The sequence below is a fragment of the Zalophus californianus genome, chromosome 11 (assembly GCF_009762305.2).
Source record: "Zalophus californianus isolate mZalCal1 chromosome 11, mZalCal1.pri.v2, whole genome shotgun sequence".
In the NCBI taxonomy this organism is placed as follows: domain Eukaryota; kingdom Metazoa; phylum Chordata; class Mammalia; order Carnivora; family Otariidae; genus Zalophus; species Zalophus californianus.
In genome coordinates, this window is record NC_045605.1 from 102969505 (window position 1) to 102995727 (window position 26223).

The following is a 26223-nucleotide window of genomic DNA, read 5'->3' on the forward strand; positions in this document are numbered from 1 at the left end:
TGTTATATTTTGTCCTTTTGATAATAGCCATTCTGACAGGTGGGAGGTAATACCCCATTGTGGTTTTAATTTGCATCTCCCTGATGATTAGTGTTGTTGGGCATCTTTTCATGTGTCTGTTGGCCATTCAAATGTCTTCTTTGGAAAAAGGTCTTTTCAAATCCTCTGCCCATTTTTTAATCAGATTTTTTTTCTATTGAGTTGTATGAGTTCTTTACATATTATAGATATTAACCCCTCATTGGACATATGACTGGCAAATCTCTTCTCCCTTTCTGTAGATTGTTCAATCTCATTCTTAGAACATATTTGAGGTAGACTTATTTTCTTGGCACTTTGAGATAGTATTCCATTGTCTTCCAGCTTCTATTGCTAACATGAAAAAGTTAGCTGTAAGTCTACTTTGTAGTTCTTTCTAGCAAGTAGCAATCTTGTTACCACAAGTGATTGGTGTAGATTTATTTATTGATTGATGTGTGTATGAAAACATTTTTATTCTTTTTTTTATTATTTCTCTCCCCCCCCCCCCGGTTTTATTGAGAGAGATTTCTTTTTATTTAACAGGCAGGGCATGGGGAAACTTCTGGGATCTGAGGGCTATGTATTTCATCAGTTCTGGATTTGACCTATTCACCCTGTTCCATCCTCTGTGTCTCTTAACTTCTGTTTCATAGTCTTCTCTTAGACACTTCTTTGTCTCTCTGTGTGGCATTCTAGGTAGGTTCTTCAGACCTACTGTCCAGCTCACTAGTTTTCTCTTTGGCTATGTTAGTCCGCTGCTTAATCTGTCCATTGGATTGCTAGTTTTGAAGATTCTATTTTTCATTTATAGAAGTACTATTTTTTCCCCCAAATCTTCCTGGTCACTTAGTTCCTTATCTATAGTCTCTTGTTTCTTATCTACAGCCTCAATTACCAACTGTATTTTTTTAAGCATATGAAACATCCTTATTTTATATTACGTACACCATAAGTCCAGTAGCTGAAGTGTTTGAGGGCCTGGGTCTGTTGCTTACTGCTTTGTGCAATTCTCATTTACAGTGCCTTGTTGTGATGGTTACTTTTATGTGTCAGCTTGAATGATCTGTGGGGTGCCCAGATATCTGGTTAAACATTATTCTGGGTGTGTTTGTGAGGGTGTTTCTAGGTGAGATTAACCTTGAATCAATAGGTTGGGTAAAGGAGATTGCCCTCCCCATTGTGGATGGGCTTTGTTCAGTGAAGGCCTGAATAGAACAAGAAGGAGTAAGAAAGAATTGTCTCTCTCTGCCTGTCTTCAGGTTAGGACACCAGTCTTCCCCCTGCCTTTTGACTCAGGCTCTGACTGGAATTTACACCATTGGTTTTCCCAGTTCTTGGGCCTTTGGACCTGAACTGAAATGATATACTGGCTCCCCCTGAATTTCCAGCTGGCCAACTGAGATCTCGGGACTTTGTTTCCAACATCACTTGAGACAATGCCTTACAGTATATTTCGTATAGGGGCTCCTAGGTGGCTCGGTTGAGCATCCGACCCTTGGTTTTGGCTCAGGTCATGATCTCATGGGTCGTGGGATCAAGCTCCACACTGGACTCCACACTCAATGGGAAGACTGCTTGAAGGTTCTCTCCCTCTACCCCTCCCCAACACCCTCTCTTTCTCTCTCTCTAAAATAAATAAATCTTTTTTAAAAATCTCATGTAAATTCCATTAATTCTGTTTCTCTGGAAAACCCTGATTAATACATTTGTATCCTGTTTTTTATTCTTTCTTCCTTCCTTCCTTTCTTTCTGTGCATGTGAGCTTACATTCCTGGGAACTTTTCCATGGGAATTCTTTGAGACTTAAATTTAAGGTGAGTTACTTTACTTCAGAGAGGACTTCTGCATTTGTTTCTGCAAAGTGCCCTGGGAACTGCTATCTGCTTTATTATTGTTTTAAGATTTTATTTATTTATTTGACAGAGAGAGAGACAGCGAGAGAGGGAACACAAGCAGGGGGAGTGGGAGAGGGAGAAGCAGGCTTCCCGCCGAGCAGGGAGCCCGATGCGGGGCTCGATCCCGGGACACTGGGATCACGACCTGAGCCGAAGGCAGACACATAATGGCTGAGCCACCCAGGCGCCCCATGCTATCTGCTTTAAATTCTCCTGTTGTTCTTTGCTTGTTTGCGGTGGTGGTGTTTCTGCCTCACAAGTAGTGTGAATTCCCCCTCAGACCCAATTGCAGGTGGACTTGTGGTTAAGAGCATTTAGGGATAGCATTTCTTTTTCTTCCACTCAGAGTCAATGCTGAGCCAAGCACATCCTCTCTCAGATCCCTTTGAGAGGTGTTTTCTTTCTTAGTTCATTCACTGTGGATGTTTTTTTCATTGGTTTTGCTTTAGGGGGTAGGTTTCTGATTTTGCTTTTCATTTGCTCAGGCTCTAGGTTTCATCTCATTAAACTGAAATTCTTGGCCACCTGGGATCAGCAGGTACCTCAAGGCAACCTCCGCTTCTGCTCTCAATTATCTCTTTGGATTTGTGCTTTCTTGTCATTTTGGCCTCTGATAATTATTGTTACCTTCTTGCCACCTCAACTTTGCATTTTTAAGGATTTTTACAAATATTTTGTCCCCCTCCCTTTTTATGGTGTTTTGTATCAGGAGAACTTTTGGCATATACTGCTTATCCTATTGTCAGAAATGGAAATCTAGCCCTCCTCTCTAGCCCATTCAGCTGCGTTTCTTCTAGAATGCTGCTCATCAGCAAGAGACCTCTCCTTGTGTTCATCTTACTCTGGCCTGTGGTTGGGTCACCTGGGTTTGTGAGCTCCGTGCTCCTTGAGGGCAGGGATATGGTTTCCTGTCTTCACCTTCCACAGAGCCCATGCCAGAGTTCCCCACACCAAAGTCTCCCTAAATGTCAGCTGAACAGAAGTGAACCCAGGAGATGGAGGCCCCCATCGGCTGCCTGTGCTACCAGTGACCTCCCACAAGAGGGCAGCCTCCGCTGGTGCCGGAGTCAGGTCCACCCCATAGGTCTGGGCAAGGTTTACGGTGGAGGGGCCTGGCTCTCTGTGGCTCCCAAACCTGCAACGTCAGATGCCCCCTTGGACTGGGACCCAGTGGAGAAATCCTCCCCATTCCACAGATGGGGAAATGAAGTCGAATGGGGAGGAGGGAAGTGTCAGGCCGGGCCAGGTAAATCTGAGAGGTCATACAGAGAAGGGCCAGGGCGGAACGGGTCTCCTCTGGACTCAATTTCTTCAAGGAGACTGCTTATACAAGCAAATTAAGTTTTCTGTTCTTTCATTCACTCAATAACATTCATTCAGCATCTACAGTATGCCCCACAGGGAGTGCAGTGGTAAATTAAACACACTAGATCCCTGGGGCGCCTGGGTGGCTCAGTCTGTGGAGCATCCGACTCTTGGTTTTGGCTCAGGTCACGATCTCAGGGTCGTGCGATCCAGCCCGGACTCGGGCTCTGTGCTCGGTGCACAGTCTGCTTGCGATTCTCTCCCTCTCCTTCTGCCTCTCCCCCTACTCACGCTCTTCCTCACCCCCTTCTAAAATAAATAAATAAAATCTTTAAAAAATAAAAACCCACACGAGGGCGCCTGGGTGGCTCAGTTGGTTAAGCGACTGCCTTCAGCTCAGGTCACGATCCTGGAGTCCCGGGGTCGAGTCCCGCATCGGGCTCCCTGCTGGGCGGGGAGTCTGCTTCTCCCTCTGACCCTCTTCCCTCTCATGCTCTCTATCTCTCATTCTCTCTCTCTCATATAAATAAATAAAATCTTTAAAAAAATAAAAAATAAAAAAATAAAATAAAAACCCACATGAGGTCCCTGCTTTCTTTAAAAAATAAAAACCCACAACTCAGCATTTCCGCAGCAGCCCTGGCATTTTGCTCCTGCCGTTCCTTCTGGCCCTTCCAGAGGCCTCCCACCACCTCCGCCTTTTGAAATCCTGTTCATCCTTCCTGGACCAGCTCCCGTGCCTGACTCTCCCTGAGGAATGAGCACCCAGCCCAGTGCCTGCAGGTGGGGGTCCTGTAGCCTCCTGCGCCATCTCAGGGGACACTTCTAGCCTGTAAGGAGATGGGGAGACAAACCATCCCTCAGTCCCTTCTCCACTGCTAATTCTCTGAAGGGAATCTGAGGCTCTCTCCTCTCAAAAGTGCAAGACCACACCCTCCTTCCTAGCCATTAACACACCCAAGGACAGTAAATTTTGGGATTTTATCCCAAAAGAGCTGGATCTCCGTGGATTGGGACAGGCCATGGGGTCATGCATCCACTCTTCTTACATGCATTGGTTGAGCATCTACTATGTATCGGGTCTCCAGAAAGGAAGCATGCCCTCTCTTCCCTTTTCCTTAGGACACACTTGGAGGAAGTATGTGTGTGTGTGTGTGTGTCTCACTCTGTGACTCCTGGGGTTCAGCCACCATGGGTGGGCTCACAGCAGAGGCAGCTGGGCTCTCCCTCACAGCCCCTGTGATACCAGCCTGGCTTCCTGGAGACCAAAACCACAAGTAGAGCACAGAGGCGTAGAGACACTCAGAGGCTGGGTTTGGTCGCACGCGTGTAAAGGAGTGCTCTCTTGCGCGCAGACAGAAAGTTATAAACAGGAGCAGCAAAGGTCCGAGCGGGTGTGAGGAACACATAGCAACCACAACCCCCTCCCGACCCCAGGATGGCCCTTCCCACTGGCAGGCACGCGTAGCAGTCGGAGATGATCCCAGACATGTGGCTTCTCTCTACGATCATCGGATTGCTGACAGCAGCCCTCTCAGGTAGGACCCCTCTCCCACCTCCTGCCACTCGTGCTGGAGGACCTGGGTCCTGGTCTCTTGGCCCCCTTGCTGGTCATGTTCTCACTCACCTTTCTAGAGCCTTCTAGCCAGGACTGTCCCAGGGAGGCCCCAGCTCTGTCAATGGCGACTGGGGCCTGGAGAGGCTCCAGGAACCCCCTGGAGGGGCCGGGGTTGTGCCTGGACGGTGCTAGAAGACTCCCGGGCACGAGATGATGTGGGCAGCAGGCCTGGTGTCTCCTCAGCAGGCTCCCAGGGTCTGAGGAGGGAGACGCTTTCCACCGTAGGTTCGGGAACTCCCCCAGCCCTATTTCTTGGCAACTCTCAGTAGGGAGCGGACTGCCTTCCAGAAAGGTAGGACCACTAGTGATTGTATTCTCGACCCCAAAAGCTGAGGCTCTGGACTCACTAGGCTTCTGCCATTCACGGTATTACTGTCCAGACATAGACCGTCGGGGAAGCCAGCAGGCGCCGAGGACAGCCGGTAGCTCCGGTGCAGCCAGTAGGGGTAGTTTAGGGCACAGATGAATGGGAAAGCGCTTCCTTCCCCATCCTGAGCTCCCCCTGAGCACCAAGGCCCTTCGCAACCTGGGCAGGGGCATCAGGTGGCCAGAGAGTTTGGGGGATGACTGTGCTCATTGGATACTGTTGGCCTCTGCTGCATGCGGGGTCCAAGCTGGCAAGAACCGGGCAGCGGCCCATCCTGCCTCTGTTGGGACCTCACACCTCGGGGGTGGGGAGATGCATGGAAACAGAATTCTGGGCCAGGGAGTCTGGGCCCACCTGGCAGGGGAGATCCCAAGTGCTTTCACTTTGCTTTCAGAAGGCGACCCAGAGAGGCCCCATCGGGAGGGGCATCCAAGCCGACTAGGAGAAATGGGAGACCTGGGGAGTTTTTTGGGGTGAGGGCAGCTCTTCTCTCTGCCTCTCTCTGGAGGCACATGCTCCTGACCCCACACTGGTTCGGGGAAAGCCATTTAGCTCTGGGAGCGGGAAAGTGTGCGCCTTCGGCTCCATGTGGGGCGGCTCGGTTTCTCCCGCTCTGCCAAGAGCACCTGGAGCTCAGCCACCTTCTGCCCCTGAGCGAAGACAGACAGACGGTCAGAGGGGCGATTCTCCCACCACCACCCTCTGTCCTTTCCCACGAGGCCCAGCCACCAGCCTCGGCTCGGAAAAGTCTAGGAGCGAGAGGTCTGTTGGCCGGCCCCGGGGCCCTGGGGAACTGGCCTGGAGCAGTGCCTGACAGCAGCTGGGACCCCAGGGCCCCAGCAGAGCTCAGCGGGGTGAGATGAAGGGGCTCCTGGAGCCAAGGTCCGTCCAGCCGAGAACTTTTCGTCCGCTCCTGACACTCCGGCCCGGCCCACTCCACCCCCAGTACAGATATTTACTTTGTGTTTCTAAAACTGCATTTATAGCCAATGGCCTCACTTGTTACTAATACTAGTTTTGAAAGGAAACTTTATGTCACTACTGTTAAGTGGAAAACTGATATCATGTGTCAGAAGTATAAGGTGAAGGTAAGCATAAAAATAAGTGGGGATGGAAACCAATTTCTATTACGTGTTAGCAAAAAGTGGAAAGGATGCAAAGACCCTGGAGCCTGAAGCCTACATCTGTGCTCTCTGTTGAAGGGGGGATGGGGGATGGGGTTAAAGACCCCCCGCCCCCAAGTTGTCATTTTCTCCTTGACTTTCCAGGGGGACTGAGAGCACTTGGAGCAGAGAGTAATTTCTCTGCCATGAGATTTCACAGCACTAAATGCTGCATCCTTAAAGCCTCTGAAGTGTCCCCCGATGGTGTCTGTCCTCCTGCTGAGAACCAGGGCCTGGCAGGAAGGCTGTGCAGGCCGAAGGAAACTGCGCTCCAAAGCCCAAGGAGCGGGGTAGGGAGGGCCAGAGCGAGCCGATGTGGGGAGGCCGCTCCCCCCTCTCCCAGCCCACCTGCCCGAGCCGTCCTTCCCTCCACCCAGGTCCCGCAGACCCCCGCCCCGGCAGAACCGGGCCCTCAGTGGGCCAGATGGACCCAGATCTGCTCCAGGGTTCTCCTTGGCAAAATCAGTGTGCCGGGCAGATCAGGTTGGGGAAAGGAAGTGAGGGCCTCCCAGGAGAGAAAGAAAAGGAAAGAAAGACAAACAACAGAGAACAAGGAGGGAGGAGAGGGGCCAGGAGAACGAGGCCCACAGGGAGGTCCAGGGCCTCCCCCCTGAGCGCGGCGGAGCCCCGACCGGCCCTGGGGGCCCCAGCAGGCACGGCCAAGGCCTCCCCTCGCCTGCTCCCCTTTGCAGTCCCAGCGCCAGGCTCCATCCGGGGCCTCACACGGCTTTCTCTGGCCTGGCTGCCTGGACTCTGGCTTGTTCTCTCCTCGGGCTTGGGTGTGTGCTATTGAATGACCAGGGCAGGGACCACACTTTCCCATTCCACTGGTGCTCCCTGGAGGCCTGGGTCCAGGCCCAGTTTGTCCCCCTACCCTCCAGTTTTGCGCCTCAGTTTCCTGATCAGCCAACTGGGGACAAAGAGGCAGAGAGAATGAGCTTGAAGCGCTGGACTGGGGAGGACGGGGTGGGGTCGGGAGACCGTCGGGGACGGGAGGCCCGGCCTCTAATTCACCATGCATTCTTCTCTGATCTGGTTTTTGCTCCAGGGAAAGGGGGTGCTTTGGGCAGAAAACCCCTAAGGGCTCGGTCAGATCTAACATTCTGGGTGCGAAATAGTAACAAATAACCCGACCTGTCCCCCAAGGGCCGTGCGGAGGTCCATCTGGCCCGTGGTCGGTGAGGTCCTGCGGCGTTGCTTTCGTGTACTAGGAAGGCCATTTGTGGTTACTCTAAGAAAAGCTTCTTAAATGAACAAATTTTTAAAAATCGGGTTTTTGGGGCCCCTGGGTGGCTCAGTCGTTGAGCGTCTGCCTTCGGCTCAGGTCATGATCCCGGGGTCCTGGGATCGAGCCCCGCGTCGGGCACCCTGCTCCGCAGGAGGCCTGCTTCTCCCTCTCCCACTCCCCCTGCTTGTGTTCCCTCTCTCGCTGTGTCTCTCTCTGTCAGATAGATGAAATCTTTAAAATAAATAAATAAATAAATAGAAATAAAAATCGGGTTTTTCCCTTCACTTGTAAATTCATTATCCAAAACTCATTTTATTTCTAAGTCCAGTAATTTTTAACAGTGACTCTCAGGGAGCCTTCGATTAATATTTCATCAGATCAGGTCGAACGGAGCAAGCTTCCTTAAATAATAAATACCACTCACAAATGCACATAATTGAGTGCCCTTAGATCTGTGATATCCCATACAGCGACCACCAGAATATGCATTTGAAACGTGGTAGTCTGAGTGCACAAGTGTTGGAAAGATAACACACAGAGCAGATTTTGAAGATGTGTTCAAAAAAAGAACATCAAGTATCTCATTAATAACTTGTTTATGCATTACGTGTTGAAACGGTATTTTGCACAGGTTGAGTTAAATACATTTTATTATTACAATTGAGTTGGTCTGTTCCTTTTTGACTTGTAAAACACATGGCCACTAGAAAATTATAAATGACCTACGTGGCTTGCGTTATGTTTCTACCGGAGAACACTGCCTTAGATAATCTAAACTGCATCTACAAATTTAATGAATTTGATTCTCTTATAAATGCTTCAGGGGCGCCTGGGTGGCTCAGTCGTTAAGCGTCTGCCTTCGGCTCAGGTCATGATCCCGGGGTCCTGGGGTCAAGCCCCACATGGGGCTCCCTGCTCTGCGGGAAGCCTGCTTCTCCCTCTCCCACTCCCCCTGCTTGTGTTCCCTCTCTTGCTGTGTCTCTCTCTGTCAAATAAATAAATAAAATCTTAAAAGATAAATAAATAAATGCTTCGAATACCTCTAAGAAACAAGCCTTTTCCAAGGACTTCGTAGAATACTTTCTGCTCTAAAAAACTAACGTTTAAACAGAGTGAATATTAAGTTCTTTTAAACATTCTAGTATTGTTTACAGACGTGGCCAAATTCTCTTAAATTTTTTAAATTAAAATTTCAACTAAAGTCAGTTACTCGGTCACACACGTAGGCTAGCAGCCAAGTGTTCGTAAACATCACAGATCTAGGACTTTCTGCACCAACACACAGCAACTGATCCAACTGACACTTAGCATAAATGTATCATCACTGTGGGTTTCCATGTACTTCCACCATCTTTATTTTGAAAATTCTAGTCTTCTTGGGCTTCAAAGCCACTTACCAAGAAGAAGAGGACTGTCCCAGAGCAAATAACTTGGGTGATCCCCGCAGATGGGAGTGGCTCTTAGTGGACAGCAATGAGGTCAGCTTTTTAATTGTTTTGCCGAAATGTGAGATAGGATTCCTATGCGCTGCGGATGGGTGCGCGGTGCGCTTTTGGATAGCCTCTGCCTTCCACTCAGGCTGGTCCCTTGACCCACGACCTCTGGACCCAAGTTCTACAAACCTAAATCTCAATGTCTCCCCCACCCTCAACCCAGAGGGCTTCACCACTTGATTGGATTTAAATGAAACAAATGTGTTTACGATTCTCTTCTTCTTCCCTGCTGGCAAGACGGCAACTGATAGATGTATAAATAATACATGACCGGCATTTGTACATTTCTACCCGCTCAGTCTGGCTCTCTGGTCACAGGTCAATGACTGGTGGGGCCATTAGCCATCAGTCAGTTAAGCGTCTGCCTTCGGCTCAGATCATGATCCCGGGGTCCTGGGATCAAGCCCCGCATGGGGCTCCCTGCTCGGCGGGAAGCCTGCTTCTCCCTCTTCCACTCCCCCTGCTTGTGTTCCCTCTCTCGCTGTGTCTCTAGAGCTCTGTCAAATAAATAAAATCTTAAAAAACAAAAACAAAAAACACACACACACGAGGGTCAGCCTGGGATAGGTGTGACCACAGGTACGATCCGATGACAGCCAAAACTACGACCCACTGCAGGGCACTTTCCGATCTCTGAGCAGCAGCTAGGCTGATCCTGTCCCGCCCTGACATGGGGGCAATTACCCCATTCTACAGGTGGGTCCACTAAGGCTCAGAAAGTTATGTATTTTGTCCCAGGCTGGTGGCTGGTGTGGAGTTTAAACCCATGTCTGTAGGTCTCCAAAATCCACATTCCCCATCACGGGGCTACACTGCCTTCAGGAGCTGGGAGTCCGAGGAGGGAGAGCTCGGGCCTCCTGGAAACACGGGGCGGCTTCCCAGACCGGGAACCCGGATGTCTCAGGGGGCTAGACAAACGGAGGAGGCTGGCACAAAGACGGTGTTAAAAATGAGTGCACGTAAAAACTGCTGAGGTCTGAGTAAAATGTATATAGGCTAGTTAGTTTGTGTTGCATCAGTATGAACTTCCTGGTTTGGGTAATTTACTCTGGTTAGTTACCTAATAGTCACTATCAGGGGAAGCTGGGCGATAGGTACATGGGCCTTCTCCATGCTGTTTTGCAACTTCTTGTGAGTCTGTGATTTCAAGATAAAAAGATGGGGGGGAAGGATTCCAGGCAGAAGGACTGATTTGAGCAGAAGCCTGGAGGTCGGACAGGCAAGGCAAAAAGCCCCAAGGGGCTGGCTGCAGGGAGGGGCTGACCAGTGGGCCCCGCTGGCCCTAGAGGGCACGCTTTCTTCCTCCTGACTCACCTGCACTGCTGTGTGAGGAGGCTTCGATGAGCTCAGAGTCATGCAAATGCCAAGCACAGTGACTGGCACGCAGAAAGCACACACATAAACTGTACATTTCAGGAGGTTAGGGGAGCAATCGCAGGGGTGACGGCCTCCTGGACCACACTCTGTACATTCGTAAGTCATGTGAGAACTAGGACATGTTAACGTTATTACCTCCATTTTACTGATGAAGTCGCTGAGGCTCAGAGAGGGGAAGGGACTTTTCCTAGGTCACACCGCTAATAGATGCACAGCTGGTAGATTGTTGACTTGACCTTATGACTCCTAATCCATGTTCTTTCCCAGCCCTGGAAAACAGGCAGGGCTTGGACCACCGACCCCATCCCCCTCAAGATTTCTCAGGGAAGGTCTCCCCATTCTCAGGAGACTTCTCATCTTACCCACTGCCAGATTCGCTGTCATGGAACCGGGGTAAAAAAAAAACAAAACAAAACAAAACAAAAACCTTGAAGCTACTTGTGAGTCAGAAGTCACTTCCTGGATGAGTACCCTCTCTGAGCCTCAGTTTCCCAGACTCTAAAGCAGGGTTGATGGAAACCTCCAGAACCCAGGTCTGGGATGAGGCTCCATGAGATGTTGGCTATGAAGTACTTGGGGAAATCTGGGGCTCCTTGGGGGGTGCCAAAGAGCCCCACGGCCATAACTGCTGCTGGGCCTGGGGCCAGGCAGGACCTCGCAGGGACAGCAGAGAAAGAACAGAGAGAAGCCCCAGTTTCTGCCCACCATTTTGTAGATTCCTGTGGCTTGACTACCTTTTGCCAGAAAATGGCCGCCAAGGGAGCCTCCGAGAGGCCCGCCTCAGCAGGGAGGCAGCGCGGAGGGAGAAGCCGTAGGGCCCTGGGGAGATGTGGACTGGAATCCCATAATAGGAAAGTGATCCCCTTGCTTTCCCCTGGTCTCCACCTGTGTTAGGAGGTGGCGGGGCACATTAGAAGCTCCACCCTATGTTTCCAGGCTTCCTCCAACCACTCCATCATGGCCGGGCTGGGCTGGGCTCTCTGGGCAGTGCTGACAGATGCCCGGGGAGTCTACGCATGGGGCTGGGGGCCACAGGCTGTGTGAGCGAGGAGCTGGGGGCTTCTCAACATGTCTTGGGGCTCTCACCTGAGCACCCCACTTCTAATCTGGAAGTCACCTGCTGAGCGCTGAGTAAAGGAGGACACGGAGGTGAAGTCACTGTGCCCTCCCAGCTACACACAAAGCCAAGCATAGCTTTGGCTTTTATAGAAGCACAAACTGATAGAGAGCTCCAGCCAAGTAGCCAGTTGCTGTCAGAATGGGGACCAGAGTCACTTTCTGGTCACCGTGTCCCCCGCCACCCCACTGCCTCTTTCGAAATGGAGCTTGGTGGGGGGAAGGATTTTATCTATGCTTTAGTATAAATTTTAGTAGGGTGCTCACCTTGTCTGGGAAGGGTGCATGGGAGCTGGGCCGGGCCGGGGACAGAGGTGGGAAACCACCACGCCCCGGACAGGGAGGAGGTCCATCCCCCACTCTGCTTGGGAAGATTCACTTTCCCCTCCTTCCATCAGCTAAACTAAAGTAAAGGCACTCTCCAAATGAATTAAACTCCCTGGAGAAATGTGCTGCACTCTGCAGACAGGATTCTAGAAATTTCATGACAGTATCTGGGCTGGAAGAAACCCCAGAGGGCCACCATCTACTCCTGTTTGTCGGAGGAGAAAACCGAGGTGCAGAGTGGGGGGTGAGGTGCCCGAGCTCACGGAGCCGGGGTGGGCAGCCCGGTGGGCGGGAGCCGTAGCGGGGGTCCTGTGTTCTCGCAGCCTTGGGCGGTGGTCCACCGTGGTCTGAGGGGAGCACGGGTGACCGGGGCTCTGGGATGTCAGCTTGGCAAGGTGAGGAGCTGCCTTCCTACACGCACTCTTCCTGCACACATCCATGGCAACCCCGCCCTCAGCCTCTGCCTTCTTTTTCTCTCAGGTCTTTTTTCTCCCCAGCATTTTATTTCAACAAAATTTCAGACTGGCTGAGAAGTTGCAAGTTCCATATGCTCTTCACTCAGATTCCCCAACTGTTAACATTTTACCACAATTGCTTTACGTTTTCTCAGCCTAACCATTTTTTGGTCTGCCTATCTCTTACTTTTGGCCTGAATCATTTGAGAGTAGGTTGTAGACATAAGGTCCCTTTCTCCTAAATACTTCAGTCTGTCTTTTTTTTTAAAAAGGACATTCTCTGATCTAACCGCGATACACGTGTCAAAATGGGGTAGCTGATGTCAATACAACATTAATAGATAATCCACAGACCTTTTTCAGATTTTGCCAATTGTTCCAATAATGTCCTTTAAGGCAAAAGAAAATTCTAGTTGGGGTACCATGCTTTATTCTTGTCTCTCTCTATTTTCCTTTAATCTAGAATGTTTTCTCAGATTTTCTTTCTCTTCCATGACATTGATTCTTTTGAAGAATATAGTCCAGTTACGCTTTTTTTTTTTTAAGATTTTATTTATTTATTTGAAAGAGAGCGTACAAGCAGGGGTGGGGGGTGGGGAAGCAGAGGGAGAAGCAGACTGCTCACTGAGTAGGGAGCCCGATGCAGGGCTCGATCCCAGGACCCTGGGATCATGACCTGAACCGAAGGCAGATGCTTAACCGACTGAGCCACCTAGGCGCCCTGATAGTCCAGTTATTCTGTGTAATGACCCTAGTCATGGTTGGTTTGATGATTCCCCGCAAGTGGTCGTACCTCTTGGGGCAGGAATAGAACAGAAGTGCTTGGTGTTCTCAGTGGGTCGTGTCAAGAGGCCCGCCGAATCAGCTTGTCCCATCTTGGTGTTCTAAGTCTGATGGCTTGGCTAAGGTGATGTCTGCTAGGTAAAGTGACTCTTTTCTTCTTTGTAACCAATATGTATCTTGTGGGCAGATTCTTCGAGACTATGTAAAAATTTTAGCCCCCCTCAAACCTTTACCCACTAGTCCTAACATGATTGATGATTCTGGCCTGAACTGGTTATTATCAGCACCGTTTCTGGATGGTGATGTTATAACTCCATGACTCCTTCTACAAGTTTAGTCACTGACTTGGCCCTCTTTGCTGGTTCAGGGGGTAGGAGCCGATTGGCTCAGTGCCTGGAAGGCTGGCGTTGATGAGCCCGTCAGGTCGAGCCTCTGGCGGCTGCCATCTTCCCGGCCTCAAAGGTTGGAGCTCGGTTCACTCTTCTCTGCTCCCAGGGCCACTTCTTTCCCCACCTACAATTTCTGCCCTTCATTTGTTCAGCTCCAGCTCCAATGTGGGGCAGCATTTTCAGCCACTGAGGATATGGGACAAAGCCTCAGACTTCAAGGAGCTTCTATTTTAGTGGGGAAAATAGAGAAATGAGCAAGCATGTTTTAAAACAGTCTCATATCAGAGAGGAATATGTGCAGCAAGGGAAATAAAGCAAAGCAAGGCAGACGGAGAGTGAGTGGGATGGGGGTCCTGCTAAGTCTTCTGGAGGCATTTGAGCAGAGATGTGAATGATGAGATTAACCTAGAATGCTGAGAGATCGAGAGATCAGGGAGAAGGACCTTCCAAGTGGAGGGAACACAGGCATGAAGGCCCTGAAGTGGAACGGTTGGTGGACGTGCTGGAGGAGATTGCCGAGGGGGAGGGAGAGCGGAGGAGAGGGGCAGGCTGCAGGTGTTGGCGAGCACTGCTCACACAGGGACTTGGAATGAACCCACAGGAAATGGGAAATCATCAGAGAGTTTTAGATATCAAAGGATGTGATCTGATTCACCCTTATGCGTATACAATTATTTAACAACCCTTGACTATGATCAACTCCATATTTAAACCTAAGTCAGCTTATTAAAACCTAGAAATCTTCTATCACCATCATGCATCTCCAATAAATATTCTTCAGTAAATAGAATATGCCCATATAAACAAAACACTGAAAACACAGTGGCATTAAAGAGCCTGCTACCCAAGCCTGGGTCACTCTCTCCTTGCACAGAGTGTTGTGTTCAAGGCTTGTAATCCCAAGCCCTGACGAGCAGCAAAAGGACGATTCCACTTGCTGTGGGATTTAGTACTATTTGATATCCAATCTTAAATTGTCTGGTTTGGGAACCGATGCGCTGGTGGCAGGGTCAGGTGGGTGGGGGCAGCAGGGACAGAGGGGGGCCGTGCTGTGATGGAGGGAAGTGCAGTCTGCGGAGCATCCTCACACCAGAAGCAGTCCGAGGCCAGAGAGCTGCCTCCCACTCCGGCAGTCAGACCCCAGCTGGCTCAGTTGGCCCATTTTAGCACGGAGAAACTGAGGCTCCCAAAAGGAACAGGGATGTACCCAAGGTCCTAATAACGGCTGATCTCAATTCTACTCTCTTTCCTTGTCCCTCCCACCCAAATCCAGCTGAAAATTCACACCCACTGTACACATTCGTCATCCTTATTGTAAAAACGTTCTTACAACCACATGAAAAGAAATCTCACCCAACTCGTCCTTTCATTCTTGAAGGAGGAAGTTTGCAAGTCCCCAGAGCGATGTGGGTGTTTAGTCTCGTCGGCATGAGGGCGGGTGTGCAGAGGGGCATCGTGTGGGCTTTGATCGGTCTTTGTCAGGGTGGCTGTGAGAACGTGGACTCTGGGCTCTGGGAGGCGAGCGTTTGATTCCAGGCTCCAACACCTTCTCTGTGGCTCTGGGCAAGTTCCTGAACCCTCCCGAAGGAAAACGGGCACACCCGAATGCCAGCTCCCCTGTTCTTACACTCTAGGTGGGCTTTACGCCCTCCCTGAAGATCCTCACAGACCCCTTCCAGCCACCTGCCTGTGTGCGGGCGGGTCTCGGGTCCAGCCATGCCAGCATAAGCCGTGAAATGGTTCCAGGCAGCACTTGGGGGGTCAGAGTCTGGCCCTCTGGAAGTGAAGGAGGGGCTCAGGCATGTACCTTGTGAGTTCCCCTCTTCTCCCTCCCAGAATCCCCTAAAAGCTCCCATGGGCTCTCCCCAGCCCCTGCCTCTTGTAGGCAACCTTTGTTACAGGAATGGGTGACTCAGTTTTCTAGAGCTACCATAACTCAGTACCACGGGTTGGTGTGTGAGCAACAGAAAATGTATTGTCTCAAGCTCTGGAGGCTGAAAGTTCAAGATCAGGAGGTCGGCAGGGTTGGTTCCTTCTCAGGCTGTGAGGGAGTGTGTTCCGGGCCTCTCTGCTAGCTTCTGGTGATTGCTGGCTTTCTTTGCCTCTCTTCGGCTTATAGAAGCTCCATTCCCATCTCTGCCTTCATGTTCACATGGCATTCTTCCTATGTGCATACACCTGTGTCCACATTTCCCCTATTCATGAGGACACCAGTCCTATTGGACTAGCACGCACCCTAGTGACCTTATTTTAACTTGATCACCTCTGTGAAGACCCTATCTCCAAATAAGGTCACATGCTTAGGTATTGAGATTAGGACTCCAACATATCTTTTTTTGTGAGACACAATTCAACCCATAGCAGTGTGTGTGTGTGTGTGTGTGTGTGTGTGTGTGTGTGTGTGTGTGTGTGCGGCTCAGGGGTGGAATTTCTGGGTCATGACTATGGAAATGTTTTCTAAAGTGGTTGTCCTGACTATCACCCCCCAGCAATGTACGGAGTCCCTGCTGACCTCCATTCTCAACATTCAGTATTACCCCACATCTTAGTTGTGGACAATCTAGTAGGTATCAGATAGTATCTCCCTGTGGCCCTACTTTGCATTTGCCTGATGACTGTGAGGCTGGATACTTCCTGTAAGTTTATGGGTCTTGTGTGTTTACCGTGAAATGCCTCTTCCGGCTGTCTGCCCATTTTTCTATTGTTTGCCTTTTCCTTATTGATTTATACACAAGCTTCCTTTTGGAGGAGGATTTCCATTAGGAAAGGTGAGGAGAGGGGAAGAGGAAGGGGGGGTTAAGGCAACTTTTCTGGCCTTAAGTTTGGAGGACTGACCCGCACAGTTACTCTTTCAGGGGAGAAACAGAAAACCACGTTGGGTCCTCTGTCTCTTTCTGGAATCCGTGGGGCCCAGGTACAATTCAGAATCTGCGATGTTTGGATTTCAGAAAGGGGACAAGGTGCCCTTTTGTAGACTTTGTAATGTCACAACCAGGGCCTGGCCAGGCACTGGAATCAAATACGTTAATATTTCTGCAGGAAAATGTATGATTTTCCACACCATGTGGAATAAACAAAGACTAGGAACACCTTGCATCAGGTCAGGTCAGGTGTTGCCACCAACAGAGTTATGAAAACACTTTCAGTTTGGGGGTCTCTGGGGCTTTCAAACTGCAGTAAGGGATTGTGCATGCAAACTTTTGAGTCAGGCCCTGCGGTGCCCCCTTTCTCGGCTAATCCCTTGATTGCTCCGCGAAGGTGATATTACCATCATGGTTTATGTGGAGAAAGATCGTGGAAGCTCAGTGAGGTTAAGAAATACAAATCCTGGACTTGGACTCACATCAGTCGGACTCCAAAGCTCACACGCCTCCAACTTTGCTGCTGTGCCTTACCCAACCCTTTGGGGGTGACTTCTTGGCTTCTCTGCACCCCAAGGCTCTGGAGTTTGAAAACAGAGTCACAAGCCAGACGAATGGATTGGGAAGGCAGAAGGCAGCTGGGAGCGAGTGGGTGGGAGGTCAGTTGGCTGAGCCAGACCCTCAGCCCAAAGCAGTGGGTGCTGGTGGCCAGAGCCTGGGACGCTCACCTCAAATCTCTGCAGAACTTCCCAAGTGTCCATCATGCTTTGGCACTGATCGAACATTCAGCCAGGCCTCTACTCACCCCAGATTGAAGCCTAAAGGGTTGACACCACGCGGAGAGGCACTGACCAGAGATCCTAGTCTTCACTGGGGCAGGGGCTGAGAAAGCAACAAGTCTTCCCAGTATTTAAATCAGGGCTCGAGCACCTTTGCAGAGAATGGTGGGGAAGCCCCGTGATACTAGGCCACTGGCAGGGAGAACAAGGGGTGTACAGAGAGTGGTGGGTCACTGCTGCCCTTGGCCATCTCTCCTCCTGGTCCACTCACCTCTGGAAATTTGCAGGTTAGGTCTCCCAGGTTGTCTAAGGCTTGGATAGCTCTTTCTCTCCATCACTTTCTCATCCCTGAGAACTCCTACTCATCCTTTAAGATCCCTTCTAATTGTCCCCTGCTCTTTGGACTCAAAGTTATTCCCTCCCACCTCTACCTTTCCCAGAGCCCTTTGCTCTCACCCCTGGGATAGCCATTAGACCCGACTATAATCAGCCGTGAGTACATCTGTGTCCTCCACCACGGCTGGGGCCTGGCATGGAGTCTGGCCGAGAGTGAAGAATGAATGAGGGAATGAATGAATGCACCTTCTTGGCTAAGGGTTAAGATAGGTGGAAACGTTGGAAGGACTTTCGAGCCACCTCAAAAGCACCCTGCATGTAACTTGTGGAGGGGAGCATGGGGCGACCGTGAAGCCTGGTGGCTAAGAATGTGGGCTTGGATCGGAAGTGATGTTCTGTCCCCCCGCCCCCCGAGATGTTCTAGTCCCAGCCTGAAGTCATCTGCTTGGGAAGGGCCCTGGTTCCTTCCTCAGAGGGAGGCTGATGACTTCCAGCAGCTCTGGGTGCCTGACATTAGGGGGGCCCTTGTCTTAAGGGGGGTTTAGGCCACCTCTGGAAGGTATTAGCCCCACCGCTAGGAGACGGGGAGATTTTCCTCCTGTGCCCACACTCGATCTTCATTCACCCAGAAACTGCAGCTCCAACAGCTCTCAGGGACTCTAACCAGAGTCGCTCTGGAGAGCCAGTGGGTGGGGACAGGTCCCCTGGAAAGCCCTGTGTGGCCCAGCAGGGTTTCGGCTTCCACTGAAACCCGGAAACCCAGCCCTGCTCCCCTGCACAGGGGGCCAAGCTCTGGGGGATTTTATTCTTGAATTTCACTCCAGCTTAGCACACTAACCCCTGTCCTGCCTCCAGGCCTCTGCTCGTGCTGTAGTCCCTGCCCAGAATGCCCTTCTGCCTCCTCGCACTGAGGCCACCTGCAGTAGGGAAAGAGTGAATACGGGGGACACACTTGGATTTGAATTCTGGGTCTGTCACGTCCAAGCTTTGTGCCCTTGGGCTAGTAACTTCCTTTCTCTGAGCCTCTTCATCAGGAAAATGGGTTTCATTTTCAATACCCTCCTCACTGGGCTGTCATGAGGATTCTGTACAACAATGTCTATAAAACCCTTGGCACAGAGGAAATCCTTGGTAATGTGGGTCTGTTCCCCCTGCCCCTGGGAAACACTCCTTGACCATCAAGGCCTGGCCCAAAAATCCCCTCCCCTGCAGTCACTTCCCAGGCTTTCTCTCCTCTGGGTTCCTTGAGGACACCCTTCGTGCCACCAGAGAGATGGGAGTTGAGCCAGCTCTTGACATCTGGGCCTCCAGGCTGGGCTCTGGGCTGCAGGCCGGCCGGGAGCTCCCTCACCTCCACCTTCCCGCAGCAGAGCCCAGAGGGGGTCTGGCCATGGCACCATCCCAGAAATGTTAATGGAGGTGAGGTGAGTTACAGAGACTTCTATTAAAAATAATGGTAACTAGGATTTGTTGAGCATTCACTCTATGTCCTGAGGTATTTACCAGGTGGCAATTAAGGCAGCCCAGGAAACCCTCTGTCTGGGTTCAAATCCTGCTTTGCCTCTTATGAGTCCTGTCCTTCTAGAAAGTTCCTTAACCTCTTAGACCCTAAATGTCCCCATCTCTAAAATGGGGACAGTAAGAATACCTTTGTCTGAGCATCATGAAGGAGATGAATTGACCACTATTAGAAACCCATGTAGGCACACAAGAAGCATTCACAAGTGACACTGATAGGACTCGAGCAATTTATAAACGTTTTTCACCTATCTTGTCTTTAAAAAGACCAACTGTTGTTTTTATTTTCATCACTAAAATTATATGTAATACAAAAGTTACAGGATTTAGAAAATAATTTCAAAAATAAAGAAAAAAACCACCCCTGTCATGTTACTGGTAACTATTGTTATTATCCTGTTAAGGAATCTTCCAGATATTTTGTTAGAAATATTACACACATATAGAAATGAACTGAGAGCGTTTCCACAATCCCCAGGCATCCCCACCGCCCGCGTTTAAGAAATGTTTACATTAAAAAAACAAGAAATGTTTACATTTTTTTAAAAGATCTTATTTATTTGTCAGAGAGAGTGAGCACAAGCCGGGGGAGCTGCAGGCAGAGGGAGAAGCAGGCTCCCCACTGAGCAACGAGCCCGATGTGGGACTCGATCTCAGGACCCTGGGATCATGACCCGAGCCGAAGGCAGATGCTTAACCAACTAAACCACCCAGGTGTCCCTTTTTTTTTTTTTAAGATTTTATTTAATTATCTGCTTTATCCACCTACTACGTGTATGTGCACACACATGTCTGGCACATATACACTTTTGTACTCGTTGACTCAGCAAGATCTTGGATACTTAACGTGGGTCAGCTGTTGGGTGTTTCTTGGGTTGGGACTTCAGTCCTGGGAGGGTTTTACACCTGTGAGGTGGGGGAAGCAAGCCTGGCATATACTGAGACTTGCCCAACATCCCCTTAGCGTGGAGGAAGCTGGGTTTCGAACCCAGGCAAGTTTGATTCAAGCACCCTACCCAAGACCAGCTGAATCAGAGTTCTAGAGGAGGGACCCGACATCCACCTCCGGCACTCAGTGGTCTGAATTCCACAGGGAATGAAGCAGGTGCGGTCCGTGAAAGGCCCGTGTCGCTGGCCTGCTGGGCTCTCTTGGAACCCCATCCTTCCTGTTATCTCTTGGAATTTATATTGAACTACTCATGATCCTCTATGCTCAGTGGTGTCTCGTCTTACCATCTGGCACCTGCAAAGAAGGTATGTAGTCTGGCATGGGAACCTGAGCAAGCCTTAGGTCAGGACCACAGGAGCCTTTGTTTTTGGAGGAACTCCTGTTACCATGGCAACCGCAGGCCACCTCTCATCTCCAGGACCACCGGATGCCATGCTTGCAGAGCCAGGGAAGGCGGCAGCAAGATGTGAGTGTGGGGCAGCTCTGCTAAGGTTCATAAGAAAGATGGAGAGGAAGGAGGAAAGAATGCAGTCTTTGGGGAACGGGAATAGTCCTTTTGCAGAGGAGAAGGCTGAAGGGCCCTCAGAGTCATCGTTATGCCTGGGACGGAATGTGTAATCGATGGCCAGATGCCCTCCCCTGTGCGCTTGGGACTGGACAAGAGAGAGTAGGCCAAAGCCTCAGGCTGCGGGATGATAATGACAGCAGCGGTATACCACGTCCTAGGCATCTCACCTCCATTCTTCATGCAGCGCTCAGGGCAACACGCTGCAAACCCGGCATCATATACAGTGCCGGCTTCAAATCGAGTCTGGCAGGGCTCAGAGACCTTCCCAAGGTCACACAGCCAGCGATCAGCAGAGAGGGCTCGGGCCACTATTCTGTCTGTCCCCCAAGTCTGCATTCTGAATTATGAAAAAAGGATTTCCGAAGAGATGCACGGGTGCGTGGGAAAGGCCATGGACCCTCCCACTCCCAGGATCTTCCGGCCTCACGCATCTCCCCGGCACCTGCCCCAGTCACGCACGTGGTGAACAGTCAGAGGGTGTTAATGGAATTGAACGCAGGCCAGCCACAGACTCGTTTCTCGGCTCCCAGCATAATGTCACTCACACCCCCTCGCTTTCTTGAGCAAGAGAGGGGAGAATGGGGGAGTTCCAGAAATCTAACAGACCCCAGAGCCCGTTATGTTGCATTATTCTTAGGGTGGCGCTTCTCTTTCAGTGCTCATCTAGGTGAGATGCCTAGGACGTGGTATACCGCTGCTGTCAATTCAGTTATGAATTGTTGTCCTTGACTCCCCGTGGATTTGGTGGTGGAGGAGGTGAATTCCACCAGGGCAGGTAGGGAGGATGCTGCGCATGCAAACATCCTCTGTCGTGTGGCAGGGTGACCCAAGAAAGGTAAAAAGGCTAGATTTCTCTGACATTTAATCATGCTCCCCCCCCCCACTTCCATCACACTGGGGAGTAGGGCTTCAATATATGGATTGGGGTGGGGGAGACAAACATCCAGTTCGTAGCATGCACATTGAGTTTCCTTTGTGTTCCCGAGCTTTTCCGAGGTAGAAGAGGAGAGAACAAAAACTGTCAAAGTAAACTAAGGCCAAAACACCAAGTCACTGACTTGTTTTTAGGTTCCAAGGGGAGAGAGGTCACCCCAACCTTCCTGGGCTCGGAGAATCACAGCAGGTGCTGCCTGATCTATTCCCCACAGCCACCTGACACCAGTCACCTCTGTGAACGAGGGCCATGCTGTCCAACCAAGCCCCCGGGCCAGCCTCAGTCTCTGTGTCAAAGTAAACTCAGCCCAACTGGGTGTCACGACCCCTCCAAGTCCCTTCAGAGACGGAACACCGTTAGCTACTCCCAATCAAGTTCAAAGTTACTTTGTGTGAGCCAGCACCATGCTTCTTTCCAATTTTAATGGAATTATAGATTGTTCTGTTTTTCTTTCCAGTTCTATGGATCGCTCCCCATTAACAACTTCAAGGAAAGTTCTTAAAAGGAAAACATTCACACAGTCCCAGCCCCCTCCCTGTCAGGGCGCCTCCCCCAAATGCCCCTGGTTCTGTTGGTGGTTGATTCTCTTTCTCCTCAGAGTTGAAGCAGGGGCTTCCAAGGGTGCCGGAGCCAGCCTGTGTTGGAGAGCCGGTGCAGAAGGGGCAAGGCAGCTCGCGGCCACGTGAGGGCAGGGGGACAAATGTCATCCCAGGGGCCCCTGCCGGGGGAAGAATGGTCTCCTCATTGCAGCTCATCCTTGGCGTCGGGACCCCTTTTGGAAATTAGTCCCTGGGGCTTGAGTGCTGGGCTGTATCGCCATTGGGGGTTGAGCTCTTGTTGCTACGTTCGGGGCTTGCTGAGCAGTGCAGAGTTGGAAGGAGTCTAGAAGACCATGCCCCCCCGCCAGCTTGTGAGAACTCCCAGCCCCCCACCCTCGCCATGGTCACTGAAGCAAAAACCAGGATGCTGGATTCCAACCTGTGGAGTAGAGCGGTTAAGAGTGTGGTCTCTGGAGCCGGATAGCCTGTGTTCAAATCCCAGCTCCACCTTTTTCTAACTGTGTCATCTTGGGCAAATTACTAAATGGACTTGTGCCTCCGTTTCCCCATTCCGTGGGCTTGCTGTGGGAATTAAACTAAATTAATCCATCTCAAGTATTAGAAAAAGACCACTGTCCTGGGAGTTTGACTCGCTGTGGGCTTTGGGGTACACTTCCTTGCCCCGGGACCTCTGATTTTGCATCAGTTCAATGAGATCACAGGCCTGGGCAGTAATAATAATCACGTCTGCATGGTCTCAACAGTTTACAAAACACTCGCTCACAAAAAGCCTTCTGAGAGAAGCACTATGAACTCCAGCTTACGGAGGGGAGAATCAGGCGTACATGTCTAAATGACTCCTTGATGGTTAATGAGGGCAGGGCGGGGACTCCTGTCCAAGCCCGTGGGTGCGAGGCGCACGTTCTCCCCCATACCACGCTGTCTGATACAAATATGATGAGAACCACATTTGTCATTTTAAATTTTCCAGGAGCCACATTTTAAAAAGTAAAAACAAATGGATGAAATTAACATAATGATATATTTTATTTAATCCAGATGTCCAAAATATCATTTCAACATGCTGTCAATATAGAAAGTTAACAATTAACTATTTTCCATTCTTGGTGTTGCTTTTTTTCCTTACCAAGTCTTTGAAATACGGTTTGCGGTCGGCGCTTAAAGCCCACCTCAATCCAGACATTAAAGTTTCATCAGCAGGACTTAATCTGTATTTAGATTTCACAAAATTCACTAAGGAAAAGGTAGATTTGCAGGTCTATGTTGCTCGAACATTTCTTTGAAATTTTCCAATGACTGGATTGAATACCAGTTTTTTAAAATTAAATTTAAATGAATTGAACTGAATAAAATGAAAATTTTAACCATATTGGACAGCACAGCACTACATAATTGTCCATTTCGGACAAAATGATCTCTGACATGTCCAGATTTCTACTGCTCTGCTGCATTTGTACATAAGAACTCTTTGCATATGATGAACCTACCCCTGAAACGATAGACTGAGAGTATGGGACAGATTTCCCATCTATCTTGATAGGATGTTGGAAGTTGTACAATGTAGTGGTTTAAAAGAGTGGCTTCTAAAGCCAGACTGCCCAGGTTCTGGTCTTGCCTCTAATACTGACCAGATTGGGTGACCCTGGGTGACTTACTTAACCTCTCTGTGTTGCAGTTTTCTCTGCGATGACGCAAGGATTCTAATAGTACCCACCTCATTGGGTAGTTGTGAGGGTTCAAACAGGTACTACAAGTGGATAAAGCACAATGTTATCTTCTACGGGGCATACAGTGAGTGTTCAGTAGATGTTGTCTTTCATTATATAATTTATCTAATTATAACAGAAGAATGGAAGGACTAGAAGAGACCAGAAAGCTATCAACCTGTTGTCTTGCAAGTGAGAAAACAGGTCCGGGGAGTATAAAAGAGCCAACCAGGATCACACAGAAAGCTAATGGTAGAAATCAGCCGGGACCCACTTCCTCAACGCTCAGCCCAGTGACCCCAGGGATGCTGACATTTACAGGAGAGGAAACACCTTGGCCCACGGAGCACACGGGCTCTTCATTTCACCCCCAGGAGCAAGGATGGCTCTGGCTGACATGGCCACATCGTGCCTGGCCCTCTCCGCAGGCTCGGGAGAGCAGAACGTGTGGACAGTTGGTTTAAAACTCGTTGTTAGTACTGTGAGCTAGCCACGTGTTCCCCCAGGAAGAAAAGGCCTGTTTGTTTCTTTGGAGACCTTTAATTTTTATTTTGTTGTAGAAGATGTTAAAAATTTAGAGCTACAAAAGGAGAGAGAAAACAACAAAACTCCCTGTATGGGTATATTTCTTGCCAGTGTTTATATTTTTCCTATGCTTTCTTCTGTAGTAGAGATCGAATTTCATTTATTTATATCCTTTTAGCATCTCTTCTGGGCAAGGCACTGTGCCAGGTGCCAGGGATATGGGAGTGAACAAAATAGAAACAGTCCCTGCCCCCAAGACCCTGAGAATCCAGAGGGACCGATGCGAGTCAACAGCTCGTCACCGAAAGCACTGTAATTGTATGTGGCCAGGGCCACAGAGGAAAAGGGTCCCAGGGTTCGAGGGGAGGACAGAATGGGGGACCGAACCTGGGCTCCTTCTGGGTCCTGGGAGACCTTCAGAAGCTTGACACCAGGCTGCGCGGGGGCGGGGGCTGGAGGGGAGTGCACCACCGTATTTATAGCTTTCCCCACATCATTAAAAATTCTTTGTGAATATATTTTTTGAAGATTTTATTTATTTGTCAGAGAGAGAGCGCGCGATCCGGGGAGGGGCAGAGGGAGAGGGAGAAGCAGGCTCCCCGCTGAGCAGGGAGCCCGATGTGGGGCTCGATCCCAGGTCCTGGGGAACATGACCTGAGCCGAAAGCAGACGCTTAACTGACTGAGCCACCCAGGCGTCCCTCTTTGCGAATATTTTTTGTGAACATTTTTAATGTGGATCTTCCTAACCAATCCCCCACTTGCTTTTAGACAATTCCGTTGTCTCCAGCTTCGGCGGGGGGGGGGGGGGTGTGGGGTCATGGTTTTACTATGAGAAATGACATAGGGGAAGACCATCTACCGTGCAGCGAATCTAAGTTCTGGCTGCAAGAAGAGTCCTCTCATTTTGTGCTCATGATGAGCTGCAACGGGGTTCCTATTGTTCCCGGTTTGCTGAGCAAGTGCCCGAGGCTAGGAGAAGTTAAATGATCTGCCTGAGTCACACAGTTTGAAAGGGGCCCAGTTGGAGAAAGGAATCTAGAATGTTCCAGTTCTGACAGGTGTACTCTAATCTCTGTGGGGTAATCCAGGTTATTTCTGTAGGATAGGTTCCCAGGGACATTGGGGCTGTTGCTGTGGGAACCAGGATCCTGCCATCCTAATTTGTGGGCCTCTGAATTCTCGTTCTGAATATTACATCAGCCATGGAGTCTGTGCTCTGAATTCTGAGTCCCCGCCAGGGGGTCAGGCTGGGCAGCCAACCAGGGAGTTGGTGACAGGCAATTCTAGGCCTGATGACTTTCCGTCTGAGTGATGGAGTGGCCCAGATGGATGCTTGTAGGAGAGCCGTTCTGCAGGATGAGGGTGGGCGTGCATGTGCGCGTGTGCACATCTGGGTGTGAGTCCACGGTATCTGCCCAGGGGAGGCTGAGACTGTGTAGTAGCCATGTGAGTCTGTAGCTCCTAGCAGTCAGGCCAGGCCAGGCTGGGCTCCAGTAACAAGCACAGCCTGAAATCTTCACGGTTTAACCGACTAAAGATTCACTTTCTGGTTTGGGGGCTTTTTTGGGTTTTTTTTTTTTTTTTTTTTGGTTTTGTGGGGGTGTTTTTTGTTTTATTTTGGGAGGGGGCACCCGGATCTGAACAGGAATACGGGTTCACTTCTTACACAAAATTCTAGCGGGGTCAGCATCCGCCTCCATCTTGCAGTTGCATCAGGGCCTCAGATCCTGGCACCACAGCAAAAAAAGAGATGGAGGACACGCACTTGCATCTTACCCATGTTGGCCCGTCAGCGAGCACACGTCCTTCTTCCAGACAGCAATGGCCCAGCCTGAGTATGAGACCCTGAGTGCAGCAGAGCTCCTCGGGGAGCGCCACAGTCTCTGCCTCAGCCCTCCCTTTGTGCTTCTGCCAGCAGGAATATCCCCGCCAGGCAAGGAGCTGACTC

At 50.2% G+C, this 26223-nt stretch overlaps 1 protein-coding gene across 3 annotated transcripts in view; it reads left to right on the forward strand.

Moving 5' to 3' along the window:
- Window positions 1-4530: 4530 nt before the first annotated feature.
- Window positions 4531-26223, forward strand: part of CD6 (CD6 molecule) — a 36152-nt gene continuing 14459 nt past the window's right edge. For all 3 annotated transcript variants that reach the window (XM_027581586.2, XM_027581587.2, XM_027581588.2), the window contains exon 1: window positions 4531-4759. In XM_027581586.2, the coding sequence (XP_027437387.2) occupies window positions 4699-4759 (61 nt within the window). In that variant the 5' untranslated portion in view covers window positions 4531-4698. The remainder of the gene's footprint in view (window positions 4760-26223) is intronic.